The 23,931-nt window shown below is 37.4% G+C and overlaps 3 protein-coding genes and 1 pseudogene across 3 annotated transcripts; 3 read left to right on the top strand and 1 right to left on the bottom strand.

Moving 5' to 3' along the window:
- The first annotated feature begins 6,664 nt into the window (after positions 1 to 6,664).
- Positions 6,665 to 9,545, top strand: LOC114733853 (uncharacterized; annotated as a pseudogene).
- Positions 9,546 to 10,440: 895 nt separating this feature from the next.
- LOC114733851 (leucine-rich repeat receptor-like protein kinase PXC1) lies at positions 10,441 to 12,210 on the top strand. The gene is made up of 2 exons (XM_028921351.1): positions 10,441 to 10,523; positions 11,787 to 12,210. The coding sequence occupies exons 1-2, from the start codon at positions 10,441 to 10,443 to the stop codon at positions 12,208 to 12,210; spliced, it is 507 nt and encodes a 168-aa protein (XP_028777184.1).
- A 172-nt stretch (positions 12,211 to 12,382) lies between these two features.
- On the bottom strand, positions 12,383 to 14,259 carry LOC114733866 (cytochrome P450 76A1-like). The gene is made up of 3 exons (XM_028921362.1): positions 13,327 to 14,259; positions 12,620 to 13,240; positions 12,383 to 12,481 (listed from the first exon to the last, which is right to left on the bottom strand). Exons 1-3 carry the CDS (start codon positions 14,257 to 14,259, stop codon positions 12,383 to 12,385), a joined length of 1,653 nt encoding a protein of 550 aa, XP_028777195.1.
- Positions 14,260 to 21,011: 6,752 nt separating this feature from the next.
- Positions 21,012 to 23,872, top strand: LOC114733850 (leucine-rich repeat receptor-like protein kinase PXC1). The gene is given in 3 exon segments (XM_028921350.1): positions 21,012 to 21,700; positions 21,703 to 22,623; positions 22,873 to 23,872. Coding segments are annotated over 3 exon segments (2,037 nt in total). The 5' UTR covers positions 21,012 to 21,258; the 3' UTR covers positions 23,547 to 23,872.
- The last annotated feature ends 59 nt before the right edge of the window (positions 23,873 to 23,931 follow it).

Here is a 23,931-nt window from a genome sequence, read left to right as displayed (position 1 = left end):
TAAGAGGATATTTTTATAATTAAATCCTGAGATTTAACAATCAAGACTCAACTTTCTATGTTTACAATTTAAAAATAATTCCCATTTTTTCAACAATTGTTTTACTAAATTCTTGTTTGTTAGCATTCCCGCATACACATTTGGCTCTTTAAAAAGAACAGTGAGATAAAGCTGTCGGTAAGACCGTTGACCGTGCTGACAAAATCACGCCACCCGATTATTATAATTAACTAATGTAAAATTAATAAACTACACAGCCCAACATAAAATATTCATTTGCTGATTTTTGCGCGCTTCAGGAACTCCAACTTTTATATTTTATTTATCTTCAACCACAAGTATTTTTGTCCAATCGCATCATGTGCTAAATTAGTCAAAAGCAAATCAAAATTCGTTTAAAAAAGAAAAAAATAATTTTCAAGTATGCGTTTCGACTTGGGCAGCCGGTTCAATTTTGAAAATCATCAGTCGGTTCACTTTGGTGATAAACTTTTCGTAAAATTAATTGATGGAAATAACGTGGCAATTTTTTAAATAGAGTGTTTTAAAAAATCAGTACTACTACTCTCGGTCCTTAATATAAAACTCATTTAACTAATTTAATTAGATTAAAGAAGTTAGGTAAGTTAGTTAATTATAATAAATGTGACATATTTTTCCTAAAACCACCATAATATCCTTTCTTAATATCTTCTCTCCCTCTTCTACTTAATTATGGTGAGGAAGTATCCATCGGGGTAAATTTAGAGAAATTGATAAATATGAAAAATGGGTCTTATATTTATGACCAAACTCATGGAAAAAAAACCGGACCGGACCGGCCGGTTCGACCGGAAAAACCGGTGAACCGGTCTGCAGTCCGGTCTGGTTCAGGAGTTGAACCGGATCCTATCGAACCGGTAAAGACCGGTTGAACCGGTCAATAACGGTACAAAACCGGGTATCCCGGTTCACTGGGTCAGCCGGTTCCGTTTAAAAAAAAAATTCCTTCTTCCTTTCCTAATTCCCTTTCCCGTCAACTTCCCCCTATTTCCCTCCCCCGAATCTGAATATCTGATTCCCCATTTCCTCTGGCTCGCAAAATAGCATCTCGCCTCCCTCCCTAAACCAAAATCACCTCCTCCAAAATCCTTGCTCCCTGGCGTCACTGACAGCACAGCGATCTCCGGCAGAGCTCCTGTTCGACAGAGCTCCAAAATCGCAATCTCGCAAGTCTGATCTCCAGTCTCCCTCAACCATCTAAGCTGTAAGTCTGAGGGTCTGAGCTCCAAAATGCAAAATCGCAATCATCGCAATTGCCGCAGGTCTAAGCCCCAAAATCGCTTCATCGCAAGTTAGTGTTCCCTTCGTCTTCGATGCATTAAGTTGTGTGTGGGTAAGCTCAAAAATTTCCCTTTCAGCTGGATTGTGCCTTTTTCTCTTTTGCTGTTGAACGAAAGGTTTGGGAAGGAGGAGAATAACCGGTTATTTCCTACGCTGCTGCGCATGTAAAGATTAAGATTGTACCTAGGAAAAGTATCTTTTTTTCGTTTTTAATTTTAACAAGAGAAAAATCTTTAGTTGAGAGACAGAGGATATGATTTATGGCAAAAATATACTTGCCTTGTATTGGAATTTGGAACTGTAAGTAATTAATGTTAAGGCATCGCAACAAATAAGCTTATAAACAGCATTCACCGTTCTTGCTTCTGCCCCCCCCCTCAATCATAACTGATAGTACTTTTAAAGTTTTAAGATTGAGTCAACAAGATACATCGTATTCAATTGATGAGGAGTATATCCTTTACTGGTTGCATTTTTATCAACAAGATACATAATATTATGAATTAAATTATTTTATTTTAATATGACCGGTCTGACCCCGGTCCGACCTCGGTCCGACCAGTAACCCTTAACCCACTGTCTCAACCGGTTTAATACCCGGTCCGGTTTTTTGTTCCTTGCCAAAACTAACTCAACAATTAGATTATATATTAAAGACCGGAAGAGTATTATTTTATGGGTAATAGACGTGTGTGTGTGGATATGCCACACGCGTTACATATGATGTTTGAAACATTAAACCAAAACGCTAATAGATTCTTGTTTGCCAAAAAAAAAAAGATTTTTTGACAAAAGTAAAGTAGTGCTATTTTCACTCCAAGTTATTTTTGTGTGTCGGTGAGAAAAGCTATATTAGCCCGACATGATTTCTACACCTTAAAAAGGAATTAGTTTTCGACTGTCAGGTGGGTTTTTTTATTAAAAAAATATTTACTTTCTCTTTAAACATTGGAAAAATCATTAAAAAAATATTTAAAATAGAAATAAGGATCCGTTACAATATGAATATTAGTTTTGACAGTAATTAATAAACAAATTACAATAATTTTTATGAAATGATCCCTGTATGCAATTTCTTAATTTTTAAAGTCTATTTTTTACAATTTTTTCTTAAACATACTCATTAAAATTTACTACCTCCGATCATAATTATAAAACCTTATTTATAGTCCGTAAATAAAGTTTTATAATTAGCATTGGAGGTAATATTTTTTCCACAAAATAAAACCTATTTTCAATAAGTAGAGATTAAAGAGAAAGAGTGTATTGTTCCTGAGAAAGAAAGACACTGTATTAGTAATTTGATTGATCCGTGGCTGTGAGCAGTTGCCATTCTTTTGAATTTAGAGGCTTCGTTTGCTCTACCAAATGGGCTAGGGGAAAAAAAAAGAAAAAAAAAAAAAGAGAGCTGGGACTTGTATAATTTAGGCATTTATGACGAAGGGTAATTAATTAATTGAGGCCTTTCTTTAGCAAGATTTAACCATGCCGTGCATCTAACGTCCATTTCTTCACCCTCCACCTAAACTCTGCTTCCATATTTAACCTAAAAGCTGGTCAAATAATTGGTAAATCATTCAATTTTTGAAAAGGTTAGGTAGAATGATAAATTGATAATCAATGAATTCATAAGAAGGTTAATATTGGATAATCTTGTTTTTAAAAACAATGCTAGAATATGAAAATATAATGAAGGAAAATTTCATTAAAAAGATACTCAAATAACAAAAATTTTTATTCAGATAATTAAATTTGTCAAATTTCTAATCAAGTCGCGTGATCTAAAGAAAGATGTTAAAATTTTAAAATGACTCTGATACTCTTTTTATTAGAAACCTAGAAAGATAAAGATTTTTATCATTTCTATAATACATAAAACCTCTAAACGAAGGAAACTTGGCAACTACCATTACAAGGTCAGCAAATTGATCAAAAAGATAATGGTAAGTTAGTTTTTATATTAATTTGTCCTCTCTTAGTCTCGATAGTTTTATCCTGAGAAAAAAAATGTTACGGGTTTTTTAGAGTTAAAATGTGTTAACTCTAAAATAAATTGTGTTAATTTACAAAGTTGCATTGTGATAAAATTTTATCAAAAGATTTATTACAAGTACATTATGGAGATAAATTATTGTTTGTTGAGGATTGAAACATGTCTAACCTGTTAAATGAAACATATTAATTATTAAGTTTATATTATAATTAAATTTTATTAAAAAACTCATGCAAGTATATTTTGGAAACAGAAAATTATTAATTCAAAATTAAAACGTATTAATTGCGATATTAAACATGTTAATTTAGAATTCTTCTATTTTGGTTTCTAATAAAAGGGTCATCAAAGTTATTTCATAAAAAAAATTTCTATAATATATGACTTTGTTGGGATTTTGAAAAATTTAATTATCCAAATAAAAATTTGGGTTATTAAAGTATCTTTCTGGAAGATTTTCCTTATAGCGAATCTGAAAGTTTAAGTTGTGATGAGGTTTTGACTTATTATTAATTGTTATGAGGTCAATAGGTTATAACTTATAATGAAATTTTCAGAATTACAAAGAATTATATGTAAAGTTTTTAAAATCCTTTCGAACAGAATAATAGTTTATCTCTGACCCAACACTATAAATTATAACTTTACCTCAAATTTTCTATTCCTAAATTGTAAAAAATCAAGTTCGGGATTTATCATATTCAAAATAAATATATTTGGTTTTCAACCACGACTGCGTTTATTAATTTTCACAGACAAAAAAAAAAACGGTGCAAGTTTAAGTTGAGTAATTTTGATATTTTTATCAAGACTGAATCCCCCCCCCCCAAAAAAATCTTGAGTAATTTTCACAGAAAAAAAAAGAAACACGACCGATTCTATTTAATATTTGGTCAACAGTCAACACGACCCTTTTAAATATTGAATTAGATTGTAATAAATTTTGATCTTTTTTGCCGAGTATAAAATTTCGAAACTGCTGCTGGTCAGAGGACACGAAATACGAAATCAACTCCGAGAAGCCTTTTAAACTCGCCACTAAACATCAAAATTTGTATTTCCGTCCAAAAAAAAACATCAAAATTTGTATGGATGATTCTCTGCCATTAATTAATTAATTAGTAAAATAATAGATAAAATTAACAACAATGAATTTAACTGCGTGACTTTGAAAATTTTAAACGCATTTACTGTCAAGTTTTAAAATTCATCAAGACTATCTGAATATATTTCAACTTTTAAAATGATACTCCCTCCAGTCTTAATTATAATATATCATTTACAGATTATAAAATAAGTCTTATAATTAGGATTGGAGGTAATATTATAATTTTTTTTTGGGTAGCTCATAGTGATTTTGGGCTTAACATAATCTATATCTAATTAGAACATAAAACCCTATTTTATTATAAAAGTCAGATCACACAGATTTAAAAACAAGAGATAGCATAATTTGGCGATTTAAAATAAAGCACAGACAAAAATAAGAAGAAAAGTGGATGACGGTGACAGAAATAAACAATGATGCGACTGCATTTGAACAGTTAATTACTTAAAGATTAAAAAAATAAATCTTTTTTGAGAAATACCATTAATTAACCTAAAACCATGGATCATGTAACTTGCAGTTTTAAAATTGGGAAAACGAGGAGTGAAGTTGAATCGCGCAATCAAGTACAGTTGTAAAAATAGGTTCCTTTCTTTTGGCAACATACATCTCTTTTGCTTTACCAAGCACGCGTCTGGAAAATCATAATCTTTTGGATTTGGTTTACCCATAAATCTATTTTATTATTTCTTTAAATCCAGAAAACCCAAAAGAGCATTCCACGAAAGGTAGATTCTCAAGCCCTCATCATGTGCCCTATCCCACCCCCCTTCTCTCACTAATTTCAAGTTTCAAACTTCTAAATATTTCATCACCGGCTAGGAGAAAAAATTGATATTTTATGTGTGCAAACTTTATATTATACCACTATTTCAATTATGTCATTTTCACTTATAAAATTTTGTAATAAAGTTTTTTTGAGACATTTCAAAGTAAGATTCCATTTTTCTTTCTCATGAAAATACAATCAGGGAGACTTTTCTTTCCCATTGGTGCTTTTGAAGTTTCAAGTTTCAACATGTACAATTATGCAAAGAATGGAAAAGAAATCCCAACCTTGTCGTGACCTAATATAGAGATGTGTGTAGAATATATAGGGACCACAAAGTCTGAGAGAGAGGGAGAGAGAGAACCGTAACTTGGCTTGTAATGAAGAAATTAAAAAATTGCTCAAAAGTTGTAACTCCATGTGAATTCACCTTCGCGCCCTAACCTAACACCCCAATAAATATCTTTGGAGTTGTTCCCATCCACAGCTCTTAATTCAACAATCTGCCTTTATAAAAAGCCCTGCAGCTTTTTGATTAAAATATCGCTCCCTATATTAATTTTGCAATACCCACTTGTCTGTGATTATTCAATGAGGCAGCCTCCACTTGGCATTTCCGACGCATTCATTGCGAACTAGCTCTAGGCCCTTCATAATTTGAAACTAGTGTGGCTTGTGTTCTTCCTAGCTCATGAATAATGTAAATTTATAGAAGATTTATATTACATGTCAAGGCATTGATTGATCAGTAGTCACGCCATTATAAACTATAGTCATTTTTTGTCCCTAAATATGAATTAATCCTGAGGGATTCTAACTTACTTATTCTGATCTGAATCTAGGACTAGGAGTAGCCCGTAAAAAATTTAATTGAGCGGATTATTTATCAATATTGTTTAATGATATGTATTAATTTCTCTAAAATATTCCTTTGTTAAATCAATTTAATTCAGTCAACTTTGTGGGGGAAAAAGTTGTGCAATTAATAAAGACAGCAGGAAAAAAATAATAATGTTTTTTTTTGCATTCATAGTGCTGGCGACCTGGCGCGCGTTGTCAATCAGGAAGGCGTCTACTTTTCTGACCCAAAACTAACATTGGCTAATTTTGCACCAAGCATCTTTTTTGACAAGAACACCAAGGCATTCAAAGTCACCCGCCCAAGCCCCAGAGAAACTATGGCTTGCTTCTCTATCCTAAATTACCTTCTCAATTTCAATAATAGTCAGGCATTCAAAGTCCAAAATTTTCCAGATTGTGTTCCATTTTTCCTGACGGTAATAGTTTGCAGGTTTGACTAGGTGATGAGACGTCACCACTTGCAAGTTGCTGTTGCCAAAAAAAAAAATAAAAATATAAAAAGAATCGAATCTATAATCTCTATCTAGAAACCAATGCCGTAGATCGAACATTTTGACCGCAATCAATCAGACAATGAATAATTGTGCGTGACGGCCATAGATATGCTCCTCAAAATTCCCCAGTCGCCCTAAGGCGAACTCAAATCCGCTGGTCAAGGCTCAAATACAGAGCCAATCTCAGTGAGAGGCTTGAAGGGCCCCCACCAAAGCGGCATCTTCCCTTTGAACTTGATGCAATTATTATCATACCGCACTAACCACTAACTGTTCCCGTGATATCCACATTCCCATAAAGCGCAAACCCATTCCAAACTTCGATATGCTTACCTCCTCCGTTTGGTTGACCCCCTCTTTTTTTTAACTCTCTCTTCCTGACCACTTCGTCCGTCTTCCTCCTTCCTTATCCTCTTTCCCTTTCGGTATTCTGCCCGTTTTGCTCGCTGCCCTGGGCTCTGTTGAAGATGCTTTACTCTTCTTTTCTCTGCCGGACTCAATTTCTTCTTCTTCTTCTTCAGCTCAATGCCGCTTCAGATGCTGACGCCCAGTGATTTTCTCCACGTGAGTGGTAGGTTTATGCTCTCCCCACAACCCCCCCTTCCTGTCATGGTTTTGAATCTCGGGGATTTTCCTTTAATTTTAGGAGCTTCCTTGCTTTATTAGCCTCAGTGACTCTAAAAAGGGAGAAAAAATCGGAATTTTGAAAATGGGTTTGGTACCCGTGAAGGCTCTTAGCGTCACTGAGTGTAGATCAATGATTCGTGAATTTATCTTCTGTTTTTCTCTGTTCCTTTACTGCCAAAACATTTGGGGTAGCGATTATCATTACCGCTTCTAAATTGAGATAATATTTCCTCTATACTGTCTATGGATTTTATCTTGCCTTTTTATGTTTCACAATCACACTCGATATCTACCGAAATCTAGTGATGTATGTACCTTGCTATGGAATTGCGTAATGGATGTGTTTTCACCGTCTGATTTGTGTGTACGTACTGAATTACATTCAGGTTACTAAGTTTATCCTGTTAGTTGCATTGGATTGGGCATTTCAATGGGGGGCGAAACGGCGAACGGGTCATGGTTCAGCGTATTTTGGCCTGTCTCTCGCAAGACTGCTCTTGACAACAAGGCGTCAATCGGAATTTTGGCATCAGAAGTTGCCAGCTTGATGCTAAAAGTAGTCAATTTGTGGCGTTCTCTGAGTGATGTGGAGGTAATGAGTCTGAGAGAAGACATTATAAATTCAGTTGGGCTTAAGATTCTGGTGTCTGGTAATGATGATTTCTTAATGGAACTTGCATTGAATGAGATGCTTGATAATTTTGAATATCTCGCAAGGTCTGTGGCCAGGTTGGGTAAAAGGTGCACTGATCCGGTATACCATCGTTTTGAACATTTTGTTGATAACCCGGCCCAGTATAGCTTTCAATGGTCTGGATGGGAATATAAATCTAAAAAGATGGAGAAGAAGGTTAAAAAAATGGAAAGATTTGCTGCTGCTATGACACAATTGTCCCAAGAGCTCGAGGTCCTTGCTGAGCTTGAACAAACATTCAGGAGAATGCAGGCAAATCCTGAGCAGAGCCGAGTAAAATTGCTTGAGTTCCAGAAAAAGGTCGCATGGCAGCGCCAAGAAGTGAAAAATCTAAGACACATGTCTCCTTGGAATAGAAGTTATGATTATATCGTCCGGTTGCTGGCAAAATCACTCTTAACAGTACTTGAGAGGATCATACATGTTTACGGAAATAGTCATCTGTCAACTCAGCAACAGAATGATTGTCCAGACATGGATGCTAGTCATCTTCCACGCAGCCTTTCCTTTTCTGTTCCAACCCATTCTTCTTTTAACTCATCGTATAATCAGTTTCATGGATTTCATTCAGAACCACTTGGAAGCATGCCAGTGTCGAACTCAGACTCTGTAACTGACAAGAGCAAAAGAGCAAACACGCTTCAACAAGCTCTTAATGCAACTGCCTTACGTGGAAAGCATCTTCGTTCAGCAAGCAAACAATTAGCTCATATTGGTCCCTTCAAAGGATGCATGTGGGTAGGAAATGAGTCTCCTGTTGTACAGAGCTGCATGCCAACAACTGGAGGTTCTATGAGGTTGAATGACTGCCATATGAAAAGTGTTGATAAAATGAACTTGTGGATAAATTATCTCTCTCTTGTAGGAATAGAATATATTCTAGATTATCCATCAAAGGTCGATTAAAGCCAGCTCCAATTACCCTTGGCGATTCTGCTTTGGCTCTTCATTATGCAAACGTTATCATATTAATAGAGAGAATGGTATCATCGCCTCAGTTGGTTGACCTTGAAACCAGAGATGATCTGTATAATATGTTACCAGCAGCTATGAGAAGTGCTCTGAGAGCTAAGCTAAAGTGGTGCACCAAAAATAAGGATGCTTCTATCTATGATGCTAATCTTGCAGAAGGATGGATACAGGCACTCGCGCAAATGCTAGAATGGTTGGCTCCACTCGCTCATAACATGATAAAATGGCATTCTGAGAGGAATTTTGAGAAGGAGTATACCACTTCAAGAGCAAATGTTTTACTTGTCCAAACGCTTTACTATGCGAACCAACCAAAAACTGAAGCTGCAATGATAGAGCTTCTTGTTGGCCTGAATTATGTATGCAGGATAGATAGAGAAATTGGCAGAAGAGATACGGCTGAGTTTGGTGGTGCTAGATCTTGTAATGGTGTTTGTTTGGGAAAGAATGATATCTGTAATGAATATGCTTAGAGTTGGACAGTGACAGTGTAGTCCTCATGGCTCACAGGAAGGTGTGATCGGCATTGTATAGCTCTCATTGCAAATGGGAGGGTAAAGGATTTGCCGTTCAGCACTTTTAGGGCTCCGACATGTTGAAGCTCAGGTTACGTTTCGTTGTATCATTTAAGACAGCGTATGTACATGCATTCAGATACAATCTTACATGATTCCAAGCGAAAGAGGGCTTCTTTTAATATCACTTTAAAGCATTTGATCCCCTTCTTAGTTCTGCAAATAAAAGCAAATTAATTTTTTCCAAGCAAGAATGTATTATAGGGTAAAAAGGCGTTACTCCTTGTGAAGTTTGTTCAATGATTACATGCTGCAGCTTTAGACCCCATCCCATTGAAGTTCAATATGTACAAATACTGACAAAACTTCTAAGCGCAGCTTAGAAATTAAAACAATGCACTCGCTGTTCAGAGTTTTGTGGAATTTGAATAAAAATCCTATAGGTATTAGGTAACCCTCTTGTATAGAGGAGGTGCGGCCAGAGACTAAAGCGTCCAGAAATGACCATCATTTATCAGTAATTGTGAAACCAACCAAACAACCAACCGTACAAATGGTGCCAAGATAGTATCATCAAATGACAACAAAATATCATTGGGAAAAAAAAAAAAAAACAGCACGCAAACTACTAAATCCAGAGGTGTAAAGGTCCATTGCAGCAATCTTTATTCAGTCTCTCTGCTCCGATCCACACCTTACAAGCAAAATAGTATGAAAAATAAAAACAGTGAGATAGATTCTCACCTTATAATCTCATGCCACACAGGTCAATATAGTGGAGAACTAATCTGGAGCTGTTCTTCTTTATGTCTTCTTCACCGCGCTTCCTTTTCAATTCAGCTTATTTGCTTTGAGAATCATTTTCCTCCCATCATGGTTGGGCCTTGAAAATCTAGTTCTTGCAAACAAGGAAGTTAGATATTGAAAGAATAGCATATTAAAATCAAAAGGGTTTGGGTTTGGGATACCTTATTATACTGTCCCCATATGTTACATCTCAAAATAGCAGCAACAGAAAATAGCTGCTGGCGAACAAGGGCTTTAAAGCATCGAAAGGAGCTCTTCCCCATGGGAGTAAGGGTGTATGCGGACCTGCGATGTGGCGTATGAGACAACCTTCTTCCGCGAATCCGAGCACTTCCTCTTAAAAGCTCTTAGGGCACAGCTGTAAGCGGAAAGGCCACAAGGCAAAGGATCAATTACAAGATTAATTTAAATCAACCATCCAGAATCATTCTAAAACATTCAAATGAACCCAGCATCAGTGATCTTGAAAACAAATAGGTCAAAAATCCCCCAAGTGTCGCTCGCAAATATTGTTTGTTCGGGCTCTGATACCAAACATAATGTTCCCAGGTCCTGTCGTAGCCACCTCAGGTATCACTTGCAAATATTATCTGCTTTACTGCAGTCATAGGCACCCCCAGGTGTCGCTTGCAGATATTGTCCGTTTTGGCGTAGCTGCAGCTATCTCATGATTTTATTTCCTTGTGTGCAGCCGTAGCCACCTAAAAAACGCGTCTACGAGGAAAAGGTATCACACCCTTATAAGGCGTGCTTTGTTCTCCTCTCCTACAGATGTGAGACTTCACAATAACACTAGTGGAGGAATCTTGGGCTAATAAAAACACGGCATGAATGTCGTCCTCTTTTCTTCATCTCCTCACGAATGCAATACAGCGTCATCTTGTTCTGAGCAACATGATGGCGCAGAGCCATACCAGAGAAATGATAAGCGGCTGGAGGAATTTACAGGTGGCGGAGACAATAATCGGAGAGAGCAAGGCAAAATGGAGAAATGATGATAGGTGGCGAGGCAGAGGTGAAGAGTTTTAAGAAGTCGTTCCTGCCACCCAGGGCTTGTTTGGATCAACGTTGCAAAAGTGCTTATAAGTATTTTCACGCAAGCTGAGAAAAAACTCATTTCACATACTTACCTCGTATTCCGTAAATCACATTTGAGAAGCTATTTATAAGTTATTCCAAACGAGCCCTTAGTCATTATGAGTTAGTTAGCTGGCTTCTTGTTCCTGTTTCCTCCTTCTTCCTACAGTTTCTTTGTTCTTTATTATTATTATTATTATTATTATTTTTTGGTGTTTGGCGACTACACATTTAATAAATTCTGTTGCGGCTTAGGAAGAAAAACGTCTATTTCCATGAGAATGCAAATAAGAATAATGCCTCTGATGTATGAATATATTAAAATATTTTTATTTATTTTTAATTATTAAAATAAAATTTTAAGTCTATTTAATAAGAATGGTATTTAATTTTAATTTCCACGTGGCGCGGCGTCTACTGCTCCTCCAACGGTCGAGTCGTCGCCTTCTCTCTCCCTTCCCTCAATCTCCGAGGAACGATTGGCTCACTGTCATCGCTTGCGCGCCTTTGCCTCCTTGACCTCCATGATAGTCGTTTAAACGGCAGCACTGCGCCGGTCTCCAACTACACCCGCCTCAGGATCCTTTACCTCTCTCACAACGACGTCTCCGGCGAGTTTCCGTCAGGAATTGCTTCTCTTAAGCATCTACTGAGGCTTGACCTTTCTGACAACAACATCCACGGTCCCATTCCCAACCAACTCTCTTCCTCAGTTCACCTTCTCACGCTTCGTCTACAGAACAATGTGCTCTCTGGGCAAGTTTCGGATCTCTCTGTTCCGCTCGTTAATCTCCCAGACGTCAATTTCACCAACAACGAGCTCTACGGAAGCTTACCCGATGGGATGTTGAAGAAATTCGGCGACAGAACCTTCTCTGGGAACGAAGCTTTGTGTGGCTCAGCCCCATTCCCAATTTGTTCCTTCACAGACAGCCCTTCTTCTGCATCACCATTGGACGCAACCTCCTAGATTCTATCAATCTCGTCCTTTACCAATGCCTTTTTCCTTCACTCGCCCCCCCATGACCCCCCCCCCCCTTTTTCTCTGTTTATACTAATCCGTGCAAATAAAAGCAAATTAATTTTTTCCAAGCAAGAATGTATTATAGGGTAGAAAAGGCGTTACTCCTTGTGAAGTTTGTTCAATGATTACATGCTGCAGCTTTAGACCCCATCCCATTGAAGTTCAAAGCAGGCTTGAGAACTGATATGTACAAATACTGACAAACTTCTAAACGCAGCTTAGAAATTAAAACAATGCACTCACTGTTCAGGCTTCAGACGCAACGAAGTTTTTGGAAGTTTTGTAGAATTTGAATCAAAACGCTATAGGTATTAGGTACACAACTAGAGACAGGAATATCCGATTTATTTTATACAGCGGCATGTCCTTTGTGAGGAACTGGGATGACTCGGAGGGGAAGAGCCTTCCTTAGCGTGATTCCCATTTTCTCAGTCATGTCCATATCCTGGGCCCTAACCCGATCCGCTAGAACCCAATCAAAAGCGTGCAAGATCGAGCCTAGAGCCAAGGGAAGCACACGAGACGCAAGCGGTACCGCAGGGCACATTCTTCGTCCTGAGCCAAATGGTATGAACTCGAATTGGTGCCCCTTGTAGTCCATCTTGTTTGCCTCCATGAACCTCTCTGGCCTGAACGTTAAGGGGTCTTCCCAAGAATTCGGATCCCGCCCGATTGCCCAAACGTTCACAAGAACTTGGGTCTCTTTTGGGATGTGATAACCTAACATCTTGCAAGAGTCCATGGCCATGTGAGGCACCAAGAAAGGAAGAGGTGGGTGAAGTCTCAGCGTCTCCTTGATCACTGCCTTAAGATAAGGAAGGTCCTCTATGTCCTTCTCCTCCAGCTTCTTGTTTAGTTCTAGTTTGCTCCTCAGCTCAGCCTGCACTTTCTGAAGAGTTTTTGGATTGTGTAACAGCTCGGCCATCGCCCACTCTAGTGTGCTTGTAGTCGTGTCTGTTCCCGCAGTAAACATTTCCTATACATCCAAATTTTGTTATATAGTGTCATCAATCGATAATAGTCACAGTAATTAATTAGGAAGAAAAATAGCGAGGAACTTACGAAGACAATCACATTAATAGTCCTTGGAGAAAAACTATAGGTGCCTTTGACTCCTTCTTCACGAAAGTCCAGCAACACGTCTAAGAAGTCTTTTTTTCTCTTGTCATGATCTGCACATTGGCAACTGCCTCTACAAGTCTCCATCCTTTCTCTGATGAAGCAGCCGGCAATCTCAAAGGCTCGCTTTATGTGAGACTGGGACTTCCTCTTTATTCCCTGAGGATCAAACCACCTCAAAAATGGCAAGAAATCTGCAGCATTTGGCTTCCCAGCCAACTCCATCACCTTCCCCGCGTGATAAAAGAATTTTTGCCCTCTCTCTGATTCAGGGTCCAGCAAGTCCTTTGAGAATATGAGGTTCCCAATGAGATTAAAAGCCATTAAGAAAAAAAACCTCCCAATATCAATAGAGGCACCACCAGCACCGGCTTCTTCAATGAAGTGAACCATACGGTCTATGCACTTCCTGCGAACCCCTTGCATGGCGTCTAACCGGCTCGTGACGAAGAACTCGGTGGTGCTCAGGCGCCTCAGCATCTTCCAGTGCGGGCCGTATTGAGACGTTATGAGAGAACCCTCGTGGCCGTAATCATCTTTCATAGCCTCATATATCTTCCTGCCAGCCAGAACCATGTCGTGGTTCTTGAACATGTCCCGAGCCACTTGGCTAGAGGATACGACCACGGTGCACATGGACCCTAACCAGAGGGTCATGATTGGACCATGCTTACGAGCCAGTTGGGCAAAGGACTCGTGCGGTGACCAACCCAGTTGGAAAATGTTGCCAACCACAGGCCAAGACGTTGGTCCAGGTGGAAGCTGAAGCTGAAACCCCACGTTAGTTTCCACCGGCTTCCGCTGCTTTCCTTCCAAAACCCAACTGCCCACCCAAAACAGCATAGCTAGGATCAAACCCACAATCATATATTCCATGACGATACTAAAGATTTTAGCAGTAAATTTTTTTTTTTTTTGATCAACTGATTTTGTTCATGGAGGTGCTTCTTATATAGTCGTACCTGCTTTGGCCAGCTAAAACGTACAAACTGATGTTTGCTTTGGTGCTAACGTACAAGTGTACAAAATATATAATGCATGCTTTGTTCAAGTTATATTGTCAGTTTGTTTGTTGAGCATCTCTTTTTCTTTATGTTAGTGTGATGCCATTTTCATCAGGAAGCAGTTGGGTTAAATCAGAGATGAAGACACGAGCCGGTCTCGAGCTACCCAGCCAAATTCTATACTTCTTTAATTGGCTTATTTTCTGTCTTTCGTGAATTGCTTCTTCAAAGAGTAGAGATTATACGGTTTTATAAATTCATTTATTATTTTATTTGCTTTCGATGTACGTACAAAATAATATTTTTCATTTAGTTCCTTTATCTGTATAATATATATATAGGGATAAAGTGCTTAAATACTCTAAAAGTATCTACAAAAAAGCATTCAGTACCTGAATTTTTTTTTTTTTGCTCTTATATGCTCTGTAAGTTTTATTTCCCAGTATTTTTGTCATGAATCGTTATTCGCTGTTAAGTTTAATCATTAAAGGCATTGCATAATTTAACAGTCAAACCCTATATATTTTTGCTATGAAAATGAACTTTTATGGCATATAATAACTAAAAAACTTTTTAGGTGTTGAGTGCGCTTTCATGAATATTTTTAGGATATTCAAACACCTTATCCCTTATATATAATTTTATTTTGAGGAGGCAATAGTCAATTATACATTCCGATTGCACTAATTATGCTGCTAACCATAAAACACTCTTGTGAAGTTATGAGGATACTAGGATAATATATAAAAATGAAAATGAAATGTTAACTACGACCCTGGTACTTAATCTAAATCTTGTTTGATTTTTATTTTGATCCTAAATATAAAATCTTAATCCACTATGTCTCTCATATTTATCTATTTCTTCCTAAGATAATCCTTCTAATAATGATAGTTCTAACTAATAAATTTAATTAGCAATAATATTTTATGAAAGATAACACCTATTTATTACAAATGACTAACTTAATTTATTTTCTTAATTTACTTAAATTAGTCAACTAATTTATATATTTAGAACCGGAAGTAATATTTGATAATAACTATACCATGATTTAATTTGTGATATACATTTAAATTTAGATTCATGGTATCATGACCAACTTATTATACAGGTCAGTCTCAAATCGTGTGGACCAGGTAATTTATTAAGGATTGCTAATGCAACTTCAAAAGATTTTATAAATGGCATAATACTATGTATTACAGGGGACCATGTATTTCAGGATCACTTATAGGGACCATTTTGGTGTTTATTTAACGTTAATTTCGATACTACCTCCGGTCCTTAATATAAAATTTTGTTTGATTTTTATTTTGGTCCTAAATATAAGATCCTACTTCACTTTGTCTTTTATGTATTTTTTTTCCAATATAGTTTTTCAACAATAGTAGTTCTAATCAATACATTTGATTAGCAAGGATATTTTAGAAAAGACAACACATATTTATTATAAATAATTAACTTAACTTCTTTCATTAATTTTCTCAAATTAGTCATTGACTCTTATAATTAGAACTGGATGTAGTATCAATTTATCGCATTATATATAAAAATCTCCGAGAGTCCAAGCATTCCCCACAAAATCATAATATTATCATATATAAATCGTATCATCCTCAAATGCCCCCGCCCACAAGGATGTCATAGAATTTTGGGGATTCGTGGAAGACGACATTAGCCATTCATAATACTTGACTATAATTATATAATTCAATGATAACATTTTAAAATCCTGCATTATTGACACTCAACTTTTCTCTCCAATTATTTAGATTTAGCTCCGATATGGGTTTTGTCTCTTTAACTCAGTCTTCTAAAATTTTATCTAATTATTATTTACACATATATTATATTAAATCTCGATTAAGTTTTTTCAAATAAAATATTTGGGTTCATGGTTTTTAATACCTCCTCTGTCCTTGTTAGAATTAAAACTATACACATGCCATTCGCCATATGAACCCTATACCCTAGTATAGTTTATAAAAATAATCGCAGTCAACTGAGACTAGTCTTTCATGGGATATTAAAAGTAAAGAGCAGTTGATGTTTACTCAGTTTCACCATACAATTTAGTGACCAGTAAACAAATGTCTTTGGTACTAAATTTTGATTTTATGTTTAGTAAAAAAAATCACAGGCAATATACAATAAAAATAATAAAATTTTTATATTCAATTCCCAACCAATAAAATATAAATTTAATTTTAATAATGATAACTGCATCTGTGCCGATTATTAACTGTTAACCTATTGATTATTTAATAGGTTAGAATCTATTTACTGCATTTTTTGTTATTTGTTAAATAATTCGAAAACAGCTCCCTTGTATATAAATATGCATGCATCTGTATTTAATGTTAATTTACTTTGGATTTAAGTTTATAATCTCATGCATTATGAGCAGGCTCCATATTAACTGGATCAACTCTGTTTTTCCTGATTTTAGGCTTAAAAAATAAGGTTGGTTGTGCTCATCAGGCCACCGGGCTCTTGTTGCCCGACCCAGCTTGATCGTATACAAATAATAGTATTTATAAATTATAAATAACCAAAGAGTTAAGACTTAAGATCGATTGCTCATGAATATGATGATCATCACGTAAAAGAAAACAGCAAAAATGCGGTGATCATAAATTCATAATATTGAATAGTCAAAGTGAAAAAGTCCATAGTGTAAGAACATGAGCTTCACTGGGCCGATTTAAAGATGGGCTGAACATAAATACAGCCCATTAATAATTTAATACTCCTCCGGTCCTTATTATAAGACCCAATTTGACTTTTTATTTGGTCCTAATTATAAGACCCAATCCATTTTCTCTTTTATATTTATGCATTTTTTTCCAAGATAATCCTTCTAATAATGATAGTTTTAGCCCATATACTTAATTAGCAAGAATATTTTAGGAATAACAACACTTATTTATTATAAATAACCAACTTAACTTACTTCCTTAATCTCCTCAAATAAGTCAATTGGGTCTTATAATTAGGACCGGAGGAGTAGTAGTATTCTTTTAGTTTTAAATATAATACCTTTTTTATAATATAATTTATACTACAAAAAATGTTTTATATCTAAGACAGGAGGAGTATATCAAAACAAGAAAATTACAAACTTATCCTGTTTAATAAGCCTAGAACAGTATAGCTTCTTTAGTATTTTGCACAATTATTTATACTCTTGCAATATTTTTGGTACACATTTTAACACCGATGTAAGTAAATAATGGAAAAGTATGTACAATATTTCAAAATTATTATTTGTCCTACACACCGTATGCGCATAAAATTTATTCTTAGCTAGCTAGAAACTTCCTTATCTCCTTAGTTATTTAACGGGTTTATTTCGTTGTTACAATCAGGTTTCTTCCCTTAGGTTGAAATGGTCCCCTAATTATCAGTATTGGATATTCTATTTGCTTATTATGTCAAGATTGTTGATATTTGTTTTATTATTATTATTATTGTTATTATTATTATTATTATTTCATTTTTGAAAGCTGTACCCTATTTTGCTTAAGCTGCCAAGCTGAGGGGTTATCTGGAGTCATGGCATGGATTATCATCATCTTGATGATGTGAATGGAGAAATTTAAAAATGATCTCATGTACCTACATAATACATTCCTTCTTCGTTTTTAAAATATCATTATCAGAGGACCACTGTAGAAAAGAAAAGGAAAGCATTGTGGGGTCTTTGCAAAAGTTGGTTGCATATATTAAGAGGCACGGCCAATGGCTCTCATCACATCATCCCTCACTTTCTTCTCTTCTTCCTTTTTTTTTTTTTAAAAAATAAACTAATTACTCCTCCGGTCCTTAATATAACATTCATTTAACTAATTTGATTAGATTAAAGAAGTTAGGTAAGTTAGTTAATTATAAGAAAAGTGATACATTTTTTTCAAAATACCATAATTATTTTTCTTAATACTCTCTGTCCCTCTTTTACTTGATTATAGGTGAAAGAGTATCTATAGGGATAATTTAGAGAAAATTGATAAATATGAGAGATGGGTTTTATATTTAGGACCAAAACCAACTCAAGAATTGAGCCCTATATTAAGGACCGGAGGAGTATAATATATATTTTTTGAATTGGAAAGAAAGCTAGACTTATTAGTTTCTAGTAATAGAACCCACCACCTCCTTTCCTCTGCAGTCTGCACGAGGATTTTCTTTTCATTTTTAATTTAGAGAAATGGGGATCAACCGCTTGAGGCAAGATTAAATACTCTTCTAGTCCTAAATATAAGACCCTTATACACATTAATATAAGGGACTTATATTTAGAACTGAAAGGGTATATAATCTACTTATAAAAAGTTTTCACGCGGTAAGGCTATAAAAACATTTGCACAGGAGAATTACTTTGCCACTTGTACAATCACGTCTTCGTTTAACTAGGAGGTGTTTGAATAAGCTTTGAAAAAGTGATTTTATTAAGTATGTGAAAAAAAAAAAAATTGTCTCAATTTTTTATAAGCTGTTCGTTTATATTTTGAATAAAAACACACTTTCACTAAAAAGAAAAAAAACTTTTTCTCAACTTGTGTGAAAGTTTTTTTAAGTGCCTGTAGGTGTTTCCAAACAACCCACATTCGTCTACTTCTTCGGTGCTTGGAGTATGCTCGGGAAGTGTTTGAGAGGTAATTTTGACTGGATTACTAGAAGCATATCATCAACAAGTGATTCATAACTTTTGTAGACAGACTGAAAGAATATTAACAGTTTATAGTGCTCCGATGAATCAATTCTAATAAAAACATGAGCAGATCAAAGTTCTTGATCTAGAATCAGTCTAGTGAACAAGCTTTGGACCCACATCCTCATGTTCCCATCCAACTTGGTGCAGATTAAAATGTGATCCAATTCATAGGTAATTTAACAGTACTCTTAATTTCACACTCGCTTTTTGTTGTCTCTGCTCGATGAGCTTTTCTTTTTCCCCGGCATCTAACAAACTTAGTGGCAGTACTGTCTGCGACACGTGATTTTGTCACAAATGTTGACATGCTTGATGCGCTAAATGTGTTATCCAAAGACACAATATGGATCTGGAAACTAAAAACAAGGTCTCTGCCTTTTTGCTAAGCAGGAAGTCCTTGAAACTAATAAAACCCCTCTTCTTCGCCCCATTTTCCGATGGTATACAGCGAAGAACGTCAGAAATTTGGGACGCCAATCTCGGCGCTTCTTTATTCTGCTTTCTCTAAATCAATAAAGCAAGTGGGGGCACAGAAATGGAACACCCAACAATGAAATGAAAAGAAAGCTGAAACATTTCTCTCACTTTTTGCGACATCATGCACAACTATATAATAATAGTACTGATGAACACTCTACACACACAAAGGCTGAGATTTAGTAATTGTGCACCCCCACCATTCTTATAAATAGCTTATCAGGTTTTTAACCCCCCCCCCCAAAAAAAAAAACACCAGAAGACAAACAAGGGGAATTAATATATCATTGTATACTGATCCATGTGGTGGAATTGAAGTTCAGACAATAATTAATGAACTGGGTCACTTTGGAAGTTGGGGGGTGCAAATTGCGGGGAAGAAAAAAACAAAGCGCTTTGCTTCCTCATGACTTAAAGTGGACTCCTCTTTTTTAACCACACAGGAAAAGGGAGGAGGAGGCAAATTAAATCAAATAATGACTTGCTCTTTATTGGTGAGAGCCTCAAGGATTTGTCGAAAACAGAATAATGCATGTTCATTCAGCACAGTGAAAGATTCACAGATCAACTTATATTGCCTATTCACGGTCAGTGCCTCTGTGGTCCATGTCTCTTGAGTTAAATTCAAAAGAACAAAAGACTCTTGATAATATGAACCTTTAGAATAGGCAGGCAAAGAAAGAAAAGCCCGAAGTTACCAAGAAATCACGTAAAGTTAGTCACCGTGAATTCTTCTGCATCATTCTCAATCCCTTCTTTCTGATCTTTATAGTTTAATCTGGAGGGATATGCGGTATGCTCATCATCGTCCAAATCTCGTCACATCGGCCATTGCTGCACATGGACATAATGATATTATGAATAGCTAACGCATGCTAGTTTTTTTAGTCATCGTCGATTCATCGTTACAATATGCACAGTGTCTTTTTGGCTTCATAAGTCAGTAAGTTTGAAGAATGACTTTACCGTAAAAGGACGTCCATTAGTTTCCCCGGCTCGACATTGCGGTAATCAGAAAGTTTCATGATTATTTAGGTTTAATCTTGCGCATGCCGTGGTCCAATTGATTAATATGAAGCCAAAGTCAAAAAGGACTTTGGTTTGAGAAATATTAAATAGTAATCTTAGATCACACATAATTCACTAAGCAGCATATATTTATATGGGAGTGAGTAATGCTGGAGTAATGGAATTCTAACATGGTACCATAAAGATTAAAGAGAAGGAGGATCAAGCAACGTACCAAACTTCTTTTTCTGTGTTTTTTTTTTCTTTTTGCAGAAAAGGGCAAAAGAAAAGCAAGATCTTGATGCTGACTTGACTATTTATCTTTTTTTTTTTCATGGCTGAATAACGGTAATCATGAGCATAAACATACCTTTTTCCAAATCCCACACCAGCTGCCACCTTTAATCATCACATTCCCTCTGTCATTAATTACCAGTCCATTGAATCATAAGAACCAATCCTCACTCACACACACCCTTTAATCATGTCACATCCTCCCTCTATCCCCTTTGAAAATTGAAAATTCTTCGTTTTTTTTGTCTTTGCTTTGAGGTGATGAAAAAGACTTGAATGTCTCTGCTCTGCTCTTTCTTTTGATTTTGAAACAACAATGGCATCAATTCTCCTTCCTGCCTGAATCCAGATTCCGGAGCTATTGCTCGCCATAACATGAACAAGCCTTACGCATTAAACCTGGCTTTCGCCTTCGCCTTCACTTTGGCTTTCCTCTGTTTTACAACGTCTCTGTGTTCAGCTCAGAATGACACCCAAGTGCTTACTCTGTTCCGCCTCCAGACCGACGCTCATGGCTATCTCCTCTCTAACTGGACCGGAGGCGACGCCTGCTCCCCCACCTGGCGCGGCGTCTACTGCTCCCCCAACGGTCGAGTCGTCGCCCTTTCTCTCCCTTCCCTCAATCTCCGAGGACCTATTGACTCGCTCTCATCGCTTGTGCACCTTCGCCTCCTTGACCTCCACGATAATCGTTTAAACGGCAGCATTGCGCCTCTCTCCAACTGCAGCCGCCTCAGGCTCCTTTACCTCTCTCACAACGACTTCTCCGGCGAGATTCCGCCGGGAATAGCATCTCTTAAGCATCTACTGAGGCTTGACCTTCTGACAACAACATCCATGGTCCAATTCCCAACGAACTGTCAGCGTTAACTCACCTTCTCACGCTTCGCTTGCAGAACAATGTGCTCTCTGGGCAAGTTCCGGATCTCTCTGTTTCGCTCGTTAATCTCACAGAGCTCAATTTCACCAACAACGAGCTCTACGGACGCTTACCTGATGGAATGTTGAAGAAATTCGGCGACAGAACCTTCTCTGGGAACGAAGCTTTGTGTGGCTCAGCCCCATTCCCGATATGTTCCTTCACAGACGGCCCTCCTTCTGCATCACCGCCGCAGATAGTTCCTTCAAACCCAAGTTCGTTGCCTGAATCTCAAACAAGCATAATTGTCACACCCAAAACCCAACGGCGAAAGGGGTTAAGCCCCGGAGCTATAGTAGCCATAGTGGTGGCGAATTGCGTGGCATTGTTGGTGGTAACCTCTTTCATCGTGGCTCACTGCTGCGCAAGAGGACGAAGCTCAAACTCGATGATGGGAAGTGAAAATGGGAAGAGAAAAAGTGGCAGCAGTGGATCCGGAAGCGAGAAGAAGGGGTACGCCAATAATGGGGGTGCAGATAGCGATGGGACTAGCGGCACAGACCGAAGCAGGCTCGTGTTCTTCGACCGTAGGAATCAATTTGAGCTGGAGGAATTGCTGCGAGCATCGGCGGAGATGTTGGGAAAAGGAAGCTTGGGAACGGTTTACAAGGCGGTGCTTGATGACAGTTCTACTGTGGCGGTGAAGAGGCTTAAGGACGCAAACCCATGCGCCAGGACTGAGTTCGAGCAGTACATGGACATCATCGGAAAGGTCAAGCACCCCAACATTGTCAGATTCAGAGCATATTACTATGCCAAAGAAGAAAAACTTCTTGTCTATGATTATCTCCCCAACGGAAGCTTGCATTCTCTTCTTCATGGTCAGTCTTCGTTTTGAATTCATAAATTTTGGTTTTTGGACGTATAGACCTCCTCCGTCTTTCACTCCAGGATTTATTGTAACGCGGGGATTAAAATAAATTAAACATACTATTTTGATTAAGAAAGATAATCATGCTGGTGTTAAGGGGTTAATTGGTATAAAAATAAATTAGGAAATAGCAAAGCGCCAAGAAGAGTTCAAATGACATTCCAATCCTTAATTTTCACTGTTTCTTGGTCAATGACAGGAAATCGAGGTCCGGGAAGAATTCCACTAGATTGGACCACAAGAGTAAGCTTGGTGTTAGGTGCGGCAAGAGGGCTGGCTCGTATTCATGCAGAATACAATGCAGCAAAAATACCTCACGGAAACGTCAAATCTTCGAACGTGCTTCTTGACAAGAACGGCGTCGCTTGCATCTCCGACTTTGGCTTGTCCCTATTACTAAACCCTGCTCACGCCATTGCAAGATTGGGCGGATACAGAGCACCAGAACAAGAACAAGTGAAGAGGCTGTCTCAGCAAGCAGACGTCTACGGTTTCGGAGTCCTACTGTTGGAAGTTCTCACAGGCAGAGCTCCTTCGCAGTACCCTTCTCCGACCCGACCCTCGGTCGACCAAGAAGAACAGGACGTGGATCTTCCCAAATGGGTTCGTTCCGTCGTGAAGGAAGAGTGGACAGCGGAAGTGTTTGATCAAGAACTGTTGCGTTACAAGAACATAGAGGAAGAGCTGGTTTCAATGCTGCATGTGGGGTTGGCTTGTGTGGCTTCACAGCCAGAGAAGAGGCCAACCATGGCGGAAGTGGCTAAGATGATAGAGGAGATAAGGGTGGAACAATCTCCATTAGCAGAGGACTATGATGAATCGCGTAATTCACTTTCACCATCCCTCGCGACCACCGAAGATGGCCTCCCTTGACCGTATTTTGCTTTGGCATACATGCTACTCTACTTACGTCCCCGTTTCAGTACTACTCCTCACTGTTAGGTTAGCCGTTGCATAATCTCGCTGCACATCACTCATGGACTTCGCTAGATCCTCCGAATTGTGTCAATTTATGTGTTCTTTTGCCAAAATTTGCCAGCTGTGTACTTGAAGGGTTGCGTGTAGAAAAATCTGATAATCTTGTGTTTCAGGTTAGAATAAGTATTATTTACTTGAATTGTACAATCTATATTTGACGTTTGCATCGGTCTGGAAGACATAACTTGCTTAATTCTATGGCTCAAACGGTTACATTCTCAGAACTTAGAAGCAGCTCACTTTCATGCTAAAGAGTCGGTACCATTCCAGTTTTACCCGT

The sequence above is a fragment of the Neltuma alba genome, unplaced genomic scaffold (assembly GCF_004799145.2).
Source record: "Neltuma alba isolate B1F8T4 unplaced genomic scaffold, ASM479914v2 tig00013034_pilon, whole genome shotgun sequence".
Taxonomy (NCBI): Eukaryota; Viridiplantae; Streptophyta; class Magnoliopsida; order Fabales; family Fabaceae; genus Neltuma; species Neltuma alba.
This window is presented reverse-complemented; position numbering and strand designations above follow the sequence as displayed.

What these genes read in the sequence shown, in the direction of transcription:
- LOC114733851 (XM_028921351.1), top strand. Translation starts at nt 10,441, where the DNA reads ATGCGGACCTGCGATGTGGCGTATGAGACAACCTTCTTCCGCGAATCC. An exon ending in AAAGCTCTTAGGGCACAGCT is followed by an intron (nt 10,524 to 11,786) that starts GTAAGCGGAAAG and finishes TTTAAACGGCAG; the next exon opens with CACTGCGCCGGTCTCCAACT.
- LOC114733866 (XM_028921362.1), bottom strand. Translation starts at nt 14,259, where the DNA reads ATGGAATATATGATTGTGGGTTTGATCCTAGCTATGCTGTTTTGGGTG. An exon ending in CTATTAATGTGATTGTCTTC is followed by an intron (nt 13,241 to 13,326) that starts GTAAGTTCCTCG and finishes TTGGATGTATAG; the next exon opens with GAAATGTTTACTGCGGGAAC. An exon ending in CTCACAAAGGACATGCCGCT is followed by an intron (nt 12,482 to 12,619) that starts GTATAAAATAAA and finishes TTAATTTCTAAG; the next exon opens with CTGCGTTTAGAAGTTTGTCA.